This window comes from Rhinichthys klamathensis, unplaced genomic scaffold, assembly GCF_029890125.1.
Source record: "Rhinichthys klamathensis goyatoka isolate OS25496 unplaced genomic scaffold, OSU_Roscu_1.1 h1tg000040l_1, whole genome shotgun sequence".
Classification (NCBI taxonomy): Eukaryota; Metazoa; Chordata; class Actinopteri; order Cypriniformes; family Leuciscidae; genus Rhinichthys; species Rhinichthys klamathensis.
This window is the reverse complement of record NW_026606587.1, coordinates 6548210-6565799: the sequence shown is the minus strand read 5'-3', so window position 1 is coordinate 6565799 and position 17590 is coordinate 6548210. Positions and strand designations below refer to the sequence as shown.

General features: G+C 38.8%; 1 protein-coding gene and 1 long non-coding RNA gene across 3 annotated transcripts in view; one reads left to right on the top strand and one right to left on the bottom strand.

The window, feature by feature from the left end:
* Positions 1–17590, top strand: part of LOC130081983 (uncharacterized) — a 75444-nt gene that overhangs the window by 4322 nt on the left and 53532 nt on the right. The gene's annotated exons all lie outside the window — the stretch shown is intronic.
* The window catches only part of adam9 (ADAM metallopeptidase domain 9), a 53192-nt gene that overhangs the window by 30726 nt on the left and 4876 nt on the right, over positions 1–17590 (bottom strand). For both annotated transcript variants that reach the window (XM_056246720.1, XM_056246721.1), the window contains exon 3: positions 9352–9410. In XM_056246720.1, the coding sequence (XP_056102695.1) occupies positions 9352–9410 (59 nt within the window). The remainder of the gene's footprint in view (positions 1–9351; positions 9411–17590) is intronic.

The following is a 17590-nucleotide window of genomic DNA, read 5'->3' as shown; positions in this document are numbered from 1 at the left end:
GTAAGGATTCATTGTTGCACTTGCAGGTATTTAATATACTCTATCAATATACATTTAATATACTGTAGATCCATAAAATTATTGTTTAAAAGTTTTAGTCAGTATTTTTTTTTTAAGATATTAATATATTCAATTAAAGTATTAATACATATTTTATTCAGAAAGGATAAAATAGCATTAAAGGGGTCATGATTTTTTTATAATGTTATGCCCTGAAGGCATTTTTAGAGTAGTTTTTTTCTGAGTGACATACACAAAAGAATCATAACTCCAAAACTATAGCAAGGAGAGTAAAAAGGTAGGTATCGTTTGATCGACAACTTTTTACATTTTTAGAAAATATAAGTTTCATTACATTTGGACATTCTCATGCTGAGAAAAGACAATTCTTATTTCTTTCTTATTTCGACATTTCTTATTTGACATGCAATAACAATAAATAATGTTTGAGGACATCTTTTTTAATGAAGTTCCCCTACATATGAGCTGCATCTGGATCAAAATTTGTGGTTCTAGCATAAAGTAATCAAAAGTTACAGCATTTGGAACCAAGGTAGCCTTCTTGTTTAGCTCATGACACCCAGAAGGCAATTTGTTGTTCTGAGTGAGTTTTGTTGTTTTCTCAGTGACATACACAAAATATAATATCTTTGGATCTGAGTGATGGATTATGAGTTTGGGCTCTTTATAATCGGGATAATCTGCTGTAAATAATGATGCACCATTTTCCATGATCTGAGCATGTTTCATGAAGTTGCGAGCGAAAAAGCCACATGAAAGCTACTTCTTTTTTTTTTACTCTGCTACATGCTGTGGTGTTTTATGTGTTATAACTACACAAGGAATATCTTTAGATCTAAGTGACAGATTATGGTGAGGGTACTTTTTGCCAACTCTTTTTTTTTTCTTTTTTTCAGTGCTGTGAATTCGTAGCCTGGTCCCAATAGACTCTCGTACATTTCATTTGTACATAGAGTCTGGCATCGCTCCATTGACAAGCGTTAACTTCCTTGTAGGCTGGTACTCTGTTGAAGTCTAAAACTATTGGATCTGCCCAAAGTCACTCTGGATCTGCCATAATCAATCGCTAATGTTTGGTCGTGACGTATGGCGACTCAAACTAGCGCACGACATCAACATCATCGTTCTCAGCCACTCCCTCTGTTCGCTGATTGGCCCGGTAAAAAATTGACCGGAGAAAACCAAAGAATACAGCACAATCCCAGACTTGGTACTGAAGGAAAATTAAAATTGAGCTGAAGTACGTAGGAGGGCGGAGCCAGGCTAGTGAATTCGGATATACTGTAGTTATTTTGTCACATACTGTTTTTTTTACCTACTATATAGTGGGGAAGCATGCGATTTCAGATGCAGCCTTATTTTGTAATTCTCTTAAGGTCTGTTCGACTTGAAGCGGTGCAGCACAGACCGATCAGTGAATGACATCAAAGTACCGCGAGAGTGATTCGAAAGCATATGGAGCCGTCTACTCTCTAATCGCTCTAGCGGTACTTTGATGTCATTTACCAATCGGTCTGTGCTGCACCGCTTTAAGTTGAACACACCTTTAGTCTTAGGTCCTGGTCATGTCATTGTCATGTGATTCCCTGAGCCCCTCATGTGGTCCTGTCATGCGCTTCCCCTGTTCATGTGTCATGTTCTAATTGGTTGTTCAGGTCATATGTTTTTCTGTTCTGTTTTGGGATTGGTTTATTGTCTTGATTGTTCACAGGTGTTTCTTGTTAGTCATTAGTCTGTGTGCAAATATATGGGCCATTCTACAGAATTGGTGCAAAATGCTGTCCCACAACCAAAAAACACATTAAAAAGCATTTAAGTATTCAAATCTTAAGATCCTTCTATTATCTATTGAGTCCCACAATAATATTTAAAATATAAGTAAGCTTTACATAAAATCATAATTTAGTAGGTACTTTCAATTGGGAGGTGGATGTCCCGAATCCCTAAATTTCAACTTATAAAAATGATATTGAAATAATTTTTGCAATTTTTTCCATTGTTGTTTTTAAAAAAGTTATAAAAAAAAAATATTATTTTATATTTTCTTTGTAAATCATGAAACTTTATGTAAAAAAATGTGTCCCGCATTTTCATGTCACTACCGAAACAGTGTATGTTTTAGTCCATTGGCTGAGACCACACTTTTACATTTTTGATCAGGAAATATTCTTGTATCCCTCTCTCTCGTAGCTACATGAGTAGATAGGGCCCATCATTTTTAGTTAAATGTGTTCAAAAGTCTGAAAATCTGTGTGTAACTTTAAGGAACGTCACTACCAACACCCCTTTTTCTGCAAACGTTTTGGGGTGTTATTCCATAAAATTTAGTTTGTGTGTGTGTAGGCCCACAACTATTCAGAACTGTGCTATCTAATCATGTGCTGATTAGCATCTTTGAACTAGGCACAAAAAAGTATCTAAAATTGTCACTACAGAAACAGTTACGACCTAAACGTGGTAAAGTTTTGATTGTGACATCACTGTTTTGGTAGTCACAAAAGAGAACACAATCGTTTATTTGGAGGAAATAAACAAAATTTTAGTACAGTTATACAAATCATTAGTATTTTAGTATACGTTTTATTATGCAAATCATTAAAATTCTGTAATGTGATGTGGTTGATACCAAAACATTTCTGTCACTACCGAAAATGTGCAGTCAAGACCGAAACATGGGATGTTTTGTCAAAAATAAAGTATATTGAATTATCAACTAAGATATTATTATAGTGTTTGGTTCAATGTATATTCAAACTAATGAATCCTAAACTTTGAAATCAGTATGATAAACTTTATGACTTTTACAAAGAAAGATTGGATTCAAAATACAAATCTTATAAATTACACTTAAAATATTGTTAAAATTGTAATTGTTATTGATTTACTTGTGAATTTTTTTAAAATAAAATAGCAAACAGTATATTTACAAGGTAGAATTGTCATGATTCTGACCTCGTGTCCTTGATTTTCTCTTGTCTTGAGGCAGGATCATGACAGAATCATGTTTTGTGTGCAAGCACATGGTCTTGTGTTTTGAGCCATGTGCTTGTGTTGTCTCGTTACGTTACCCCGCCCCCTTGTTATCCTCGTCTCGTCATTATTGTCTAGTCAGTTTCACCTGTCCTTGTCTAGTCAGCTTCACCTGTCTTTGTCATTAGTGTCTCCCTATTTAATCCCCTTGTGTTTGCTGTCCTGTGTCGGTACATTGTCTAACTTTGCGTGTATATCCCTGTGAGTATTTGTCCTGAAAACCTGTTCAAGTAATTGTGAGTTTGCTTCTTGTCAAGTCAGTATCTTGTTTGTCATCGTGTCTTAGTTTAGTTGTACTCTGCTCCAGTCCTGTTTTGCCCCTGACAGGGTAGGTTGACCCTGAGGAAGTACGCCCAGGTTGTGGAGGAGAGGAGGTTTTTCTTGCTGGAGATCCTGGTCAACCGCTACCTCATCGCGTGTCTCAACGTCCCTCCTCCTCTCGCCGAACGAGAAAGACTGGTCAGCCGCCCGTTCCACAGTATGGTGGACAGTCTGTCACGGAGGGAGCTGCAGGGTGCTACAAGGTCTTCATCTCCCGCTACACTTCCTGTGATCCCTGAGGGTCGTCTGTTAGCAGTAGCTACACTTGGGGACCAACCCAGTCTCGCCGCGACTCCTGAGACACCTTCCATGTCCATCTGTCTTCATGGTAAGCGTGGAAGGCACCCGTCATGGGAGTCAGCATCGGAGTCTTCCTGCCCGGAATCCTCCTCGCCGCCTGTGAGTTTCCCAGTTCCTGTAACGGTTCCTGCCACACCTCCCTCTCCAGTCACTAGTCTGGCAACCGCTTCCGCTCCGCGACCCAGGAAGAAGAGGAGGAGGGGACCTTCTGGTTCTCCGTCTCTACCTTCCCCTGAGCCCGTGATGGCTCTCCAACCCGCCGCTGAGGTCAAAGGCGCTGTTCCTGGCCCCGCTGCTGTAAGCGCGGTTCCGGTATTTGCAACAGGAGGCACAGATCATCGACCTGCTGCAGAAAGCGCTGTTTCCCAGTCAGCGTTGGGGAGATCCTTTCCAGAGACTTGTACTGTGAATGTCGTCTCTGAGTCTTCAGTCATGTCAGCTGAAGAGAAAGCAGCGGCCGATTCCGCTGCAAAGGCTGTGATACAGTCCGTATCAGCCCATCAGGAGATGCCCATCATCATTGCTGCCAGAACCCTGTCCGATTATTTATCCCGTCTGGTCCGAATTCTAGATGTCCCAGTCAGTCCTGCCTTGTCCCCAGTCCCTGTTCCTGATGCTCCTGAGAGCACTGATCCCAGTCCAGTTATCGTGAGCGCTGATCCCAAGTCTCCTACACAGAGCACTGATCTCAATCCCGCTGCAGTCACAGAGCCCGCTGCAGTCACAGAGCCCGCTGCAGTCAGAGAGCCCGCTGCAGTCAGCGCTTCTTCCGAGTCTGATTTGAGCGCTTCATCCGAGTCTGTTTTCATGTGTGCCGAGTCTGATTCAGTGAGTTCAGTTCCCGCTCCACAGCCGTCTGCTACGTCCCCTGTTATGTGTCCTGTTCCTTTTCCCGCTGTTTCCCCAGTCAGAAGTCTTGTCTCGCCACCCTCAGCTTCCCCTGTCGTGATTCCCTCTCCGTCGTCCACTGTTCCTCCTGTCCCTAATCAACCCCGGACTGTTTCCTCCAAGACTCCTCATGTGTCCCGATCCAAACCTGCCCGGATTCCACGCCCTCAGCCCGTTTTCCGAAGACCCCCAGCACACCCATCCACCCTGGACCACCCCCCATGAACTCTGTGTTTCCTCCGCCACCTCTTCCTTGTTTGTTATTTTTATTGTTGCATCCTAACCCTGTTGTTGTGTTTTCGTGTTTGCCGTTACTGTTATTTGTCATGTTTTGTTGGTTTGTGTCTCAGTCGGTCATGTCCTGTGTTTGATGTCCCCTTGAGGAGCGTCTGGTAGCCGCTCCTTAAGGTGGGGGTTCTGTCATGATTCTGCCCTCGTGTCCTTGATTTTCTCTTGTCTTGAGGCAGGATCATGACAAAATCATGTTTTGTGTGCAAGCACATGGTCTTGTGTTTTGAGCCATGTGCTTGTGTTGTCTCGTTACGTTACCCCGCCCCCTTGTTATCCTCGTCTCGTCATTATTGTCTAGTCAGCTTCACCTGTCTTTGTCATTTAGTGTCTCCCTATTTAATCCCCTTGTGTTTGCTGTCCTGTGTCGGTACATTGTCTAACTTTGCGTGTATATCCCTGTGAGTATTTGTCCTGAAAACCTGTTCAATAAATTGTGAGTTTGCTTCTTGTCAAGTCAGTATCTTGTTTGTCATCGTGTCTTAGTTTAGTTGTACTCTGCTCCAGTCCTGTTTTGCCCCCTCATGGGTTTTTGTTTTCTGTTTGTATCAGAATAAACGTTTAGTGTCTGCGTTTGGGTTCGTCCCTCCAACTTCATGACAAGAATAGGTCAATATAAGCCTTCTTATTAAATGATTTATTATTGTGTTTCGGTAGTGAAAAATTTAGGGAGAGGAGAAATATTCCAAAACTTTATGAAAATACAATATGAGAATTAACTCCACAATTACTAGAAATGTGTACCTTGAATTTTAGCCAATACAATTTGCATACATACAAAATTTGTAGGAAAATACTTTTTTTTTCAAGATGTTTTCAACTCTGACTGAACCAATTCTGTAGAATGGCCCATATAGTCCTCGTGTTCCCATTGTCTCTTACAGCTTTGTTCATGTAACTCACTGTTGGTGAGTTCTGTTTTGGTTTTCAAGTCTGTCTGGTTATTTTCAAGTTTTTGTTTGGTTCTGTTTTCTTGTATTGATTTCACTTTTTGTAATAAACTGCAATTGGGTTCATCTTCAACTTGCCTCCAGTGGACACGTTACACAATATTAATGATGTTTGTTTAAAGGGATACTTCACCTCTGGAAAGATTAATGTGTATTTAAAATTGGTCTTTTATGTAGAAGAAATTTGGACCTTTCTAGACTGACAAAAGCCATAAAATTTATTTTTGGCTTATGTGGATGAAAGACCACAACTCCCAGAATGCACTTGCTTCGCTGCCCTAGGAGGCCACGCCTACCGGTAACAGAGCACAGTAGTTAACCAACAAGTCTAGGCTACTAGTGAGTCTCCGTGATGAGTCTGCCCGAAAATGTGTTTCGAGATCGCCCAAAATGTCCGGGATTCGGCTTTTGCGTTCTACAGTCGCCATTCATTATGTTTACTGTGGCGAGCAGAGAGGCTGAGGGCCGTGGGAGAACGCCGCGAGGCCGGTGGCGTGATTACTGATGAGCGACACCTGTGAGACGCACCGCACCGGTCTCGTATCTCTCACGGAGGAGCGGGAATTTTCTTAGCAATGTTAAAACGCACATCGACCGATCACTTGTTTAGCGTTCATGTAAACCCTACATTCAGATTCACCAATCGGAATGAATTCAGTTAGATTGAAACAAAAGGTGTGCATGTAAACAATTAATGGCGACTGCAGAAAGCAAAAGCTGAATCCCGGACATCGACGGCCGGACATGTCCGGGAGAAATAGGATGGTAACCCCTACTACTCAGCTTTCTCCACAGAACAAGAGCCTGCTAGCTTAGCTTCCAAAAAAAGATGGCTGACACTATGTGTACATTCTGTGAGTGAGATCCCACCCTCTATGGGCGGGTTGAGAACATGCGGGACAGCCCCTACTACTGGCTGTAGTCTTTAGCCTCTGGCCAAAAAATCCTCAGATGACGCAAAGTGACAATTTTTGCGTCATCGGAGGATTTTTTCCAGACAAAAAATACATAAATCTCTCGTCTCAGGGGGATATGAGGGTGGAAAGCACGGTAATTCCAAAATACTACAGGTTTTCTACTAATACAAAGCTTAACGCTAAATCCTGAAGTATCCCTTTAAATATCAAAGTTAATATCATGGCCTAACTTTCCCTAATCCAATCAAATACCAAGGGTAAATTTGAGTCCCATACTACATAATTTCTTTTAAAGGTTGTCACATTACAGAAGTTAAATGGGTTGCAACAATGTCCCTTTCATGTTAAATGTGTGGCCTCATGTTGTCTTTAAATCATGGTCAGTTTTTGCTTTCAGAAATGAAGATTTCGAGTTCCTCTTTTCTGCTTCCTCTATTTTTGTTTTCCTAAGAATTCTGACAAGGGAGAGATGTAATCATACGGATGTCAAAAATATCAGGGGTTCGAGTTCACCGGATGGGCACAGTGGGCTTGTTCTAAGATTGTTTAAGATCTTGGATGATCTGAGAAGGCCACACACTGTGTAAAAAACTTTAATATCTGGTGATGAGCTGACCTTTGTCACATCTTCTCTGCAATAGACTGTAAGCATAGCTGGAAATCATCAACTTTTCTTAAAGAATAACCACACCTGCCACAACACATTTAGCACTGACTATCAAACTCACTGTGATATGTGGTCATACACTGTGTTATTTATATCTTATATCAAAATGTGAAGCAATTCGCCCTTATTAATGGTACAATTTATTTATTTTTACTTTGAAGGCACATCTTCAAATCATCCCCAGCTCTGCATTCAAAAAAGCAACAAACTGTCAAACTAAGGGGACAAGAATGTTTGGTTGCACTTTTATTTAATGTGTCCTTGTAGCAGTATAATTATAAATTTACGTACACAGTAATATCAATTAACAACATATACAACTATTGAGAGTTAGGAATAGGGTTTGGTTTAGGGTTAGTTGCTTGTAATTATGCATAATTTACTGTTACTACAACAGAAAATAGTAAAAACGTGTAATAAGGACACTGTAAAATAAAGTGTTAACGAATGTTTTTGCTACTTGAGTATCTAAATATTAAAGTGAAGAGCACAGAGTGTTCAGGGGATGCATTAAGGAGTATTGGAAAGTTTTATCTGACATGAGACGCATTATGTGAGACAACATTCTAGAGAACGAGAAGTGAAACATCCACCCCCCTATGCTTTGTTCAGCTGCATGTCAAATCTGATATTGTTGTGATGTCAGTCTGTGTTCCCCTGTCTTTTCATGTTTAGCAGTTCCCTGTCATGTTTATTAGTCTCCCCAGGTGTTTCAGATTAGCCACGCCCCCTTGTTATCTTGTTTAGCCTTGTATTTAAGCCCTGTGTTTTAGTCCAGTCTTTGTGAGTTCTTGTGTTGTTACTGTCGATGTTGGTTGTACTGCTCCTGAGTCCTGTTCTGAGTCTTTGTATTGTTTTCAGTTTATTGAATAAAGTGTGCTGCATGTGGATCCTGCTTCCTCCTCGTTTCTACCGCATTGTGACAGATATTATCAACAGATATTTATTTGTGTGGCAATTATGTAGTGATTGTCCAACAAGGTCTGCCTACATGTAGCAATATTTAAAATAACTTAAATACATAAAGAGCAGACATTTTTTACATTGAGAACTTTTGAAGCTCTTCTACATTGTTATGTGCAAATGCACAAAGCATTGTACAATAGTGAACAAGTCCAAATTCTAAAACCATTTTGGAAAGGATGACACAAGGGGGAAAAAAAATCAAGCTCAGTCTATGCCAAGCCTTAAGTTGAATGAGGTGAAAAGGCTGACGGTATTAAAACATTGTCCCATTCTGTACAAGCTCCTGATTTACAACAAGGCAAAACATTTTACAACAGAACAATCTATTAAATAACCATAATGTAATTAATGTAAGGAAGGTCTAGATATTAGGAATGCAGGACATACATTAGGCTTTTCACAAATAATAATATTAATTAATATTAAAAATCAATATGCTAATGCTCACCAAGGCTGCATTTATTTCATAAAAACACAGTAAAAACAGTAGTATTGTGAAATATTATTACAACTTAAAATAACTGTTTTCTATATGAATACATTTTAAAATGTGATGTATTCCTGTGAGCCCACCTAAATAAAGCCTTTGTAGATCTTGTAATCTTGAATGCCTTGGCTTCATATGTTTTTCATTGTACATAGTAACCTAGGCTTATGTTGACCCAGTGTTTCTTAACCCTGTTCGTGGAGGCACACCAACAGTACTCATTTTCAAACTATAAAGGAGACACCAAAATGTGTACGGTTGGTGTGCCTTCAGGAAAAGGTTTGGGAAACACAGTTTAAACCCAAGGTAACCTTGGTTTAAAAATTACTATTGTAAAAAGCACATTTTTTTTAACATTTTGGCCACAAGATTAAACATTGTGAAGATCTCACCATTTGTTCTCCGTATACCCTGCCTGTGCAAATCAAATCAAATCTTTGGGAAAGCGTATAAATTGACTTTTAGTATTAAAGACTTTAGGAGAGAAAGCAAGAGAAGCAGAAGGAAAATACTCACTCATTTCTCTCCAGAATGACGACATGTTCTTTTCCTTGAGCTTGGATTATGTATGACACCTTAGACAAAAGGGGAGAAAAATGACAGAAACCATCACCTCACTACTCGTTTACAGGTACAAAAACAAAATATAGCTGCGAGCAGCGATTACGGGCCCAAGCCGGTGGCACCGCAACCCCGGTGCCTTTAGTTACCTAAAGGCACCGGAGTGGCGGTGCCGCCGGCTTTGGCCCGTAATCGCTGCTCGCAGCTATATTTATATATATATATATATATAAACAAGCCGGTGGCTTTTATATATATATATATATATATATATATATATATATAAACAAGCCGGTGGCACCGCCACCCTTTAGGCTTTAGGGTTACTGTGCATGACGGCCAATATCGTAACTCCGCTTTGACCTTTGAGAAGATGTGTGCTGTAGAGCTTGCATCAGTGTGGGCTCTGCAAAAGTGTGCATTGAGGGCACATATCAACCACAAAGTATGCGTGAGCAACCTTCTGAAACCTAAAATGAAAAATGAGACACCCTACGGTCTCATGGACTTAATGGACACATGAAATAAGTACACAAGTTTGAAAGTTATATGAAGTGTGCCAAGACAAAATATTTGCCTGATCTGATTAGAAAAATAGTTGGTGTGTGTGTGTGTGTGTGTGTGTGTGTTTGTGTGTGTGTGTGTGTGTGTGTGTGAGGCGTGATTGAACAATGTAGACATAAAAACATACTCCGTCCTTTTGTTCATACAGGACATTATTCAAACTGCAAACTGTTTACTTATATTTGTGTACAATCGCAATAAAACACAACATTGTGCTTTTGTCAAACTGTAAACTACAACTGTCACCCAACCAAAATCTCTTACACACACACACACACACACACACACATAGTTTAAAAGCAAAAAAAATATTTTGGACATTCATCATATTGCATTGGTTTTCATTTATTGTCCTCGAACAGAGCCCTAATCTGTTTATTTTTTCAGTTACACATTCTACATTGATTAAAAAAGAAAAATCAAATGTGTTTTTATTTTATACATAAATAAATAATCTATCATTCAGATGAGAATAAAGTTAGTGTTAGTTCAAATTTTAAGGAAAACAAATATATGATCTGAAATATAGCACATTCATTTAAAATTCATTCAGGTTCAATTACCAAACATACAAATCTCAATGACATTTAAAGCAAACAATACATTTAAAATATATGGGTTGTATGCTATTTTTTTTATATAAAAAGATATATATCCAAAAGACAAGGCCTAAACTTTAACAAGGGTTAAACAATCACTGTAACAGACACAATCACACACACACACACGTCAAATCACTTACATTTTAGATGCAATATTGACTTTTTTTTCTGTTTCAGCAGCGAAAATAGTTAAACAAAGATCACAGCAGAACCATCGAGCATCTCACAGCAACGCGTTCTCATTACTGAATGATTCAGCATTTTGAACGAATCGGTTGACTCAAAGATTCAACGACCAATCCATAATCTGTCTCATTCATGAATGACTCAGCCGTTCGAACGAATCGTTTGAACGAATGAATCAATGACTCGCTCATTAAGACGGTTGCCTGGCGGCACCTAATGACGGCTTAGTGATATTAAAAGTATCATTCTTTCCAACGATTGTTAATTAACTCATATTTGAAACATAAGCTATATATATATATATATATATATATTGAAGGGTTGGTCAAAATCCCTTGCCTCTTCAAATACATATATAATCATATATCATTTTGAATGGTTATATACTTCCTTTATAAAAATCAATAATCAAATATATTCATTATCACATAATAATTTTTATATTCTTGTGCTTGTGAAAATATATTTTCTTAAATGCATGGATGCAAGTAACCAGTTTCTTTTAGGTGCATTCCAATCTTACTTTGAGATTGCACTTAGTACACGCAGGACACGAAGGCCACGTAACCCACAAGGCCGTTTGTCTCTTTCTCTGGGATCAGTAGAAAGGTTAAAGGGTCCTAAAGGCAGCGTGGGCACATATGATTCTTCGCTGGACATATGGTCAAGCTATATTGAGCGTTACTATCAAACTTTAATTGTTGTATTAAAATGTATTCTTTCCAGTATATTTCCTTCCTTGGGAGTAAATGTCAGTTATCTGTTTTTCTCCCAAACGAGTGAATGTTTTAGCATTATGTTTTGGTATACTTAACTGATAATAAGGAGCTCAGACTCTCTTCAGCCTTGATGGGAGCTGTTATTTGCTAGTGTCTGTTATTTGTGTGTGTGTGCGTATGACATTCTATGTAGGTTCTGGACGGTTGGACCAGACACCCCGGCGCCCTTCTCTAACCTGCGAGGCCACCACAGACCTAAATCCAATGAGTGGACGACAACTATCTTGACTAATGGCGATAGGCACCCCTATCTCCTCACATGTGTTAAATTGTTTAGGCTTTCATGTTTCTTAGCCAATGAGAATCATTCAACCTGTAAGCAATGACGTAGCTTAGACCTTGGAAATGGTATAACTGCTGTGATCTTTGTAACTGTAAGCGGGGCGGCCTACGAACTCCTGTGTGAGTCTTGAAGCTGACTTCTGCTGATGAAAATGCAAACTATCTTCAGTAAAACTTTTCTTTAATTTTTTATAATTCTGACTCCGGGTCTTCATTCTTCATATCTGGTTCTGGGTCTTTGACTGTACACCCCTTACAATATATATACACACATATATATACACACATATATATACACAAAAATAAAATAAAAACACATTTGAAGCGTGTTTGCTTACTAAATTGTGAGCGGAACGAAAGTTGCAGCAAATATCAGCAACAGGAGTCAAATTTCATTAATCACGAGAGTGAAGAGCTGACTGAAAAGATGATGACGGAATAGGCTATTTTATGTAAAAGCCCCTATTTAAGCGAATCTATCATTGTACTCTTTTGTTGTTGTGTTTTCCGTGAAAAATAATAGACTATTGAACTCACAATTCAAGCAATCGGCCCCGTTATTGCACTAATTTTAAAGTGACACTAAAAAGTATGCGGCTGCACTGGCATTCATAATGGTGCGCGTCCATGGTGACGAGCGAGCAGAGCTGAGCGAACGTTTAGTTAATTTCTACTTCCATAGGAATTCATTCGAGCGCTCTGCAAGTGCCACAATTATCAATGTGGACGTCCGTATTTAAAAGCTGTAACGTTAGGTCCTCAGTCACATACCAAATATATGTATATATAAATATAATTTTGGACACAAGAGGGCAGTATGCCCCTATGTATGATTTTGTGGGTGCATTCTCTCTGTCAGAGAGAGACAGAGGGAGAGAAAACAACCACATTCAAACTAAAATATCTGACTTCGTGTTGGTCCAAGCTAATGACTGTAAATTAGAAAGTTGTTCGGCTTGATCTGAACAATATGCGTACTGAGTTTTATGATTGTAGGTAAAACTATAAAACTAACCCCCCCACTTTTGTCAAAAGGTGGCGCTACTGAGTCCCTACACCACGCCCGTTTCTGAAACTTTGCACATGTCTACTGGCTAATAAATGTGATCTGTCTGTCGAGTTTCATGCAATTTTAAGCAATTTCAGGCATGCTAAGAGTCTCAAAAGCATCCAAAAAGAATATTAAAGTTTGATGCGTTGCCATGGCAACAGTATCTAAGACATCAATAATCCTTTCACAGGTCTACATTTGGCGTGTGTTTACATTATAGTAGTGAAGTTTGAAGCAAATCGGGTAAAAATAAGAGGGTGATTTCAAAGCATTTTGAAAGTGACACACTTCCTGCTGCCAGTTGGTGGCGCTATAACTTTGACTCTCAATAGTCACATCCATGTGATCGGCCTCTTACAGCGAACACACTGTTGAAGTTTCATCAAGATCAGTTAATGTATGCAGAATAGGGCTGTGTATTGGCGGGTCACGATTCAATATATTGCGATATATCTCGATACTGTGCATAAGGCGATATATTGCGATTTTTTTAAAAGTAGGACTACAATTTTAGTAGGGGTGGGGGAAAAAAAAAAAAAACCGGAGTGGCGGTGCCGCCGGCTTTGGCCCTTCATCGCTGCTCGCAGCTATATTTATATATATATATATATATATATGTATATATATATAAACAAGCCGGTGGCACCGCCACCCCGGTGCCTTTAGGGTTACTGTGCATGACGGGCAATATCGTAACTCCGCTTTGACCTTTGAGAAGATGTGTGCTGTAGAGCTTGCATTGGTGTGGGCTCTGCAAAAGTGTGCATTGAGGGCACATATCAACCACAAAGTATGCGTGAGCAACCTTCTGAAACCTAAAATGAAAAATGAGACACCCTACGGTCTCATGGACTTAATGGACACATGAAATATGTACACAAGTTTGAAAGTTATATGAAGTGTGCCAAGACAGAATATTACTTGCCTGATCTGATTAGAAAAATAGTTGGTGTGTGTGTGTGTGTGTGTGTGTGTGTGTGTGTGTGTGTGTGTGTGTGTGTGTGTGTGTGTGTGTGTGTGTGTGTGTGTGTGTGTGTGTGTGTGTGTGTGTGTGTGTGTGAGGCGTGATTGAACAATGTAGACATAAAAACATACCCCGTCCTTTTGTTCATACAGGACATTATTCAAACTGCAAAGTGTTTACTTATATTTGTGTACAATCGCAATAAAACACAACATTGTGCTTTTGTCAAACTGTAAACTACAACTGTCACCCAACCGAAATCTCTTACACACACACACACACACACACACACACACACACACACACACACACACACACACACACACACACACACACACACACACACACATGGTTTAAAAGCAAAAAAAAATCTTTTGGACATTCATCATATTGCATTGGTTTTCATTTATTGTCCTCGATCAGAGCCCTAATCTGTTTATTTTTTCAGTTACACATTCTACATTGATTAAAAAAGAAAAATCAAATGTGTTTTTATTTTATACATAAATAATCTATCATTCAGATGAGAATAAAGTTAGTGTTAGTTCAAATTTTAAGGAAAACAAATATATGATCTGAAATATAGCACATTCATTTATAATTCATTCAGGTTCAATTACCAAACATACAAATCTCAATGTAATTTAAAGCAAACAATACATTTAAAATATATGGGTTGTATGCTATTTTTTTTATATAAAAAGATATATATCCAAAAAGACAAGGCCTAAACTTTAACAAGGGTTAAACAATCACTGTAACAGACACAATCACACACACACACACACACACACGTCAAATCACTTACATTTTAGATGCAATATTGACTTTTTTTCTGTTTCAGCAGCGAAAATAGTTAAACAAAGATCACAGCAGAACCATCGAGCATCTCACAGCAACGCGTTCTCATTACTGAATGATTCAGCATTTTGAACGAATCGGTTGACTCAAAGATTCAACGACCAATCCATAATCTGTCTCATTCATGAATGACTCAGCCGTTCGAACGAATCGTTTGAACGAATGAATCAATGACTCGCTCATTAAGACGGTCGCCTGGCGGCACCTAATGACGGTTTAGTGATATTAAAAGTATCATTCTTTCCAACGATTGTTAATTAACTCATATTTGAAACATAAGCTATATATATATATATATATATATATATATATATATATATATATATAACTCATATTTGAAACATAAGCTATATATATATATATATATATATATATATATATATATATATATATATATATATATATATATATATATATACACACATATATATACACAAAAATAAAATAAAAACACATTTGAAGCGTGTTTGCTTACTAAATTGTGAGCGGAACGAAAGTTGCAGCAAATATCAGCAACAGGAGTCAAATTTCATTAATCACGAGAGTGAAGAGCTGACTGAAAAGATGATGACGGAATAGGCTATTTTATGTAAAAGCCCCTATTTAAGCGAATCTATCATTGTACTCTTTTGTTGTTGTGTTTTCCGTGAAAAATAATAGACTTTTGAACTCACAATTCAAGCAATCGGCCCCGTTATTGCACTAATTTTAAAGTGACACTAAAAAGTATGCGGCTGCACTGGCATTCATAATGGTGCGCGTCCATGGCGACGAGCGAGCAGAACAGAGCGAACGTTTTTTAGTTCATTCCTACTTCCATAGGAATTCCCTCAAGCGCTCTGCAAGCGCAACCCTTATCAATGTCCGTGTGGACGTCCGGATTTAAAAGCTCTCGGTCCTCAGTCACATGCTTGCCAAATATATGTATAAATATAATTTTGGACACAAGAGGGCAGTATGGCCCTATGTATAATTTTGTGTTTAAACTAACTATCACTCGAAGAGCCCCTCCCCCCACAGACACACACACACACACAGTTCGCCCGCGCCTCTCTCTCACACGCACACACACACACTCCAGCATTGCAATCTTGAGATCGCAGCTTGTTCATTATGCTGCGTTCACACCAAACTTTTATACTCTTTTGTTGTTGTGGTTTCCATGAAGAATAGGCTAGTGAACTCACAATTCAAGCAATCGGCCCCAGAAAAGGCGCTAATTTTAAAATGAAACTAACGGCTGCACGGGCATTCATAACGGTGCGCGTCCACGGCGATGAGCGAGCAGAACTACTTCCATAGGAATTCCCTCGAGCGCTCTGCACGTGGCCATTATAAATGTCCCGTATTTAAAAGCTCTCGGTCCTCAGTCACATACCAAATATATGTATAATGTATATATAAATATAATTTTGGACACAAGAGGGCAGTATGGCCCTATGTATAATTTTGTGTTTAAACTAAAAGAGCCCCTCCCCCCCTCCCCACACAGACACAGACACACACACACGAATGGCAGGGTGCATTCTCTCTGTCAGAGGGAGAGGGAGAGAAAATTCTCAGAAACATCCACATTCAAACTAAAATATCTGACTTCCTCTTGGTCTGAGCTAATGACAGTTAATTAGAAAGTTGTCCGGCTTGACCTGAACAATATGCGTACCGAGTTTTATGATTGTAGGTAAAACTATAAAACTAACACCCCCACTTTTGTCAAAAGGTGGCGCTACTGAGTCCCTGCACCATGCCCGTTTCTGAAACTTTGCACATGTCTACTGGCTAATAAATCTGATCTGTCTGTCGAGTTTCATGCAATTTCAAGCAATTTCAGGCATGCTAAGAGTCTCAAAAGCATAAGAAAAGAATATTAAAATTTGATGCGTTGCCATGGCAACATTATCTAAGATATCAAGTATCCATTCACAGGTCTACATCTGGCGTGTGTTTACATTATAGTAGTGAAGTTTGAAGCAAATCGGGTAAAAATAAGAGGGTGATTTCAAAGCATTTTGAAAGTTTTTTTTGAAAAGGATTCAGAGCATTCAGAGCATTGAAATGGATTCAAAGCATTTTGAAATAAGAGGGTGATTTCAAAGCATTTTTTTTAAAGCAGCGTTGTTTGGCTTCATTATTAAGTTTGTCAGTATACGGTATAGACAACTTTTTTTTGTCACAACTTTTGTTTTTTGTCACATTGTCATTATACTCTTTCTCCGTGCCGGTGGAGACCGGCCGGCTACGCTTTTACCTTATTCCAAACCGGCCTTTGCGTTGCCTCTAAAATGGTCGCTGTTACCCACAATGCATCGTTCCATAACGTGTAAGCCCGAGCTCTATATTTTGAGAGAACAACCGGCTGGATGTACATTATCCCTTACATATGCGCTAGCTGCGTGCTTTATAGTGATCATTATTAACGAAACTCGTTCTCATTACACCGGAGATATGTCATTATACCGTATCCCAACTGTTACAATAAAACATCAATTTAGCAATATAACATGCATTTTTATTCAGTATATAAGCAATATTTTGCTTTTTATGTTAAAGACACTATTGATACCGTGAGAAATTCACATTCTCAGGAAAATAGCCGCTTATCGGTTAATCGTTAATCGATCGATAAGATCGATCAACTAACGATTAATGAATTAATCGATAATTTGCATCCCTACCAACAACAGACATGCTGGACTGAATTAGGACTTCATTGTCTTTATTGTACAGTGAAACAACTTCAACTGCAGCAACATTTGAATAATGTTGGAGCAAAACCAGATTAGAGGAAATTTGAGAAGAGAAAAGTTCTTACTAAACCAGCAGTAAGATCATTAGAAACTGAGGGTGCTGTATGGCCAAATCTGATCTGAACAAGACTTGATCTGAATATATTAGCTTATAAACA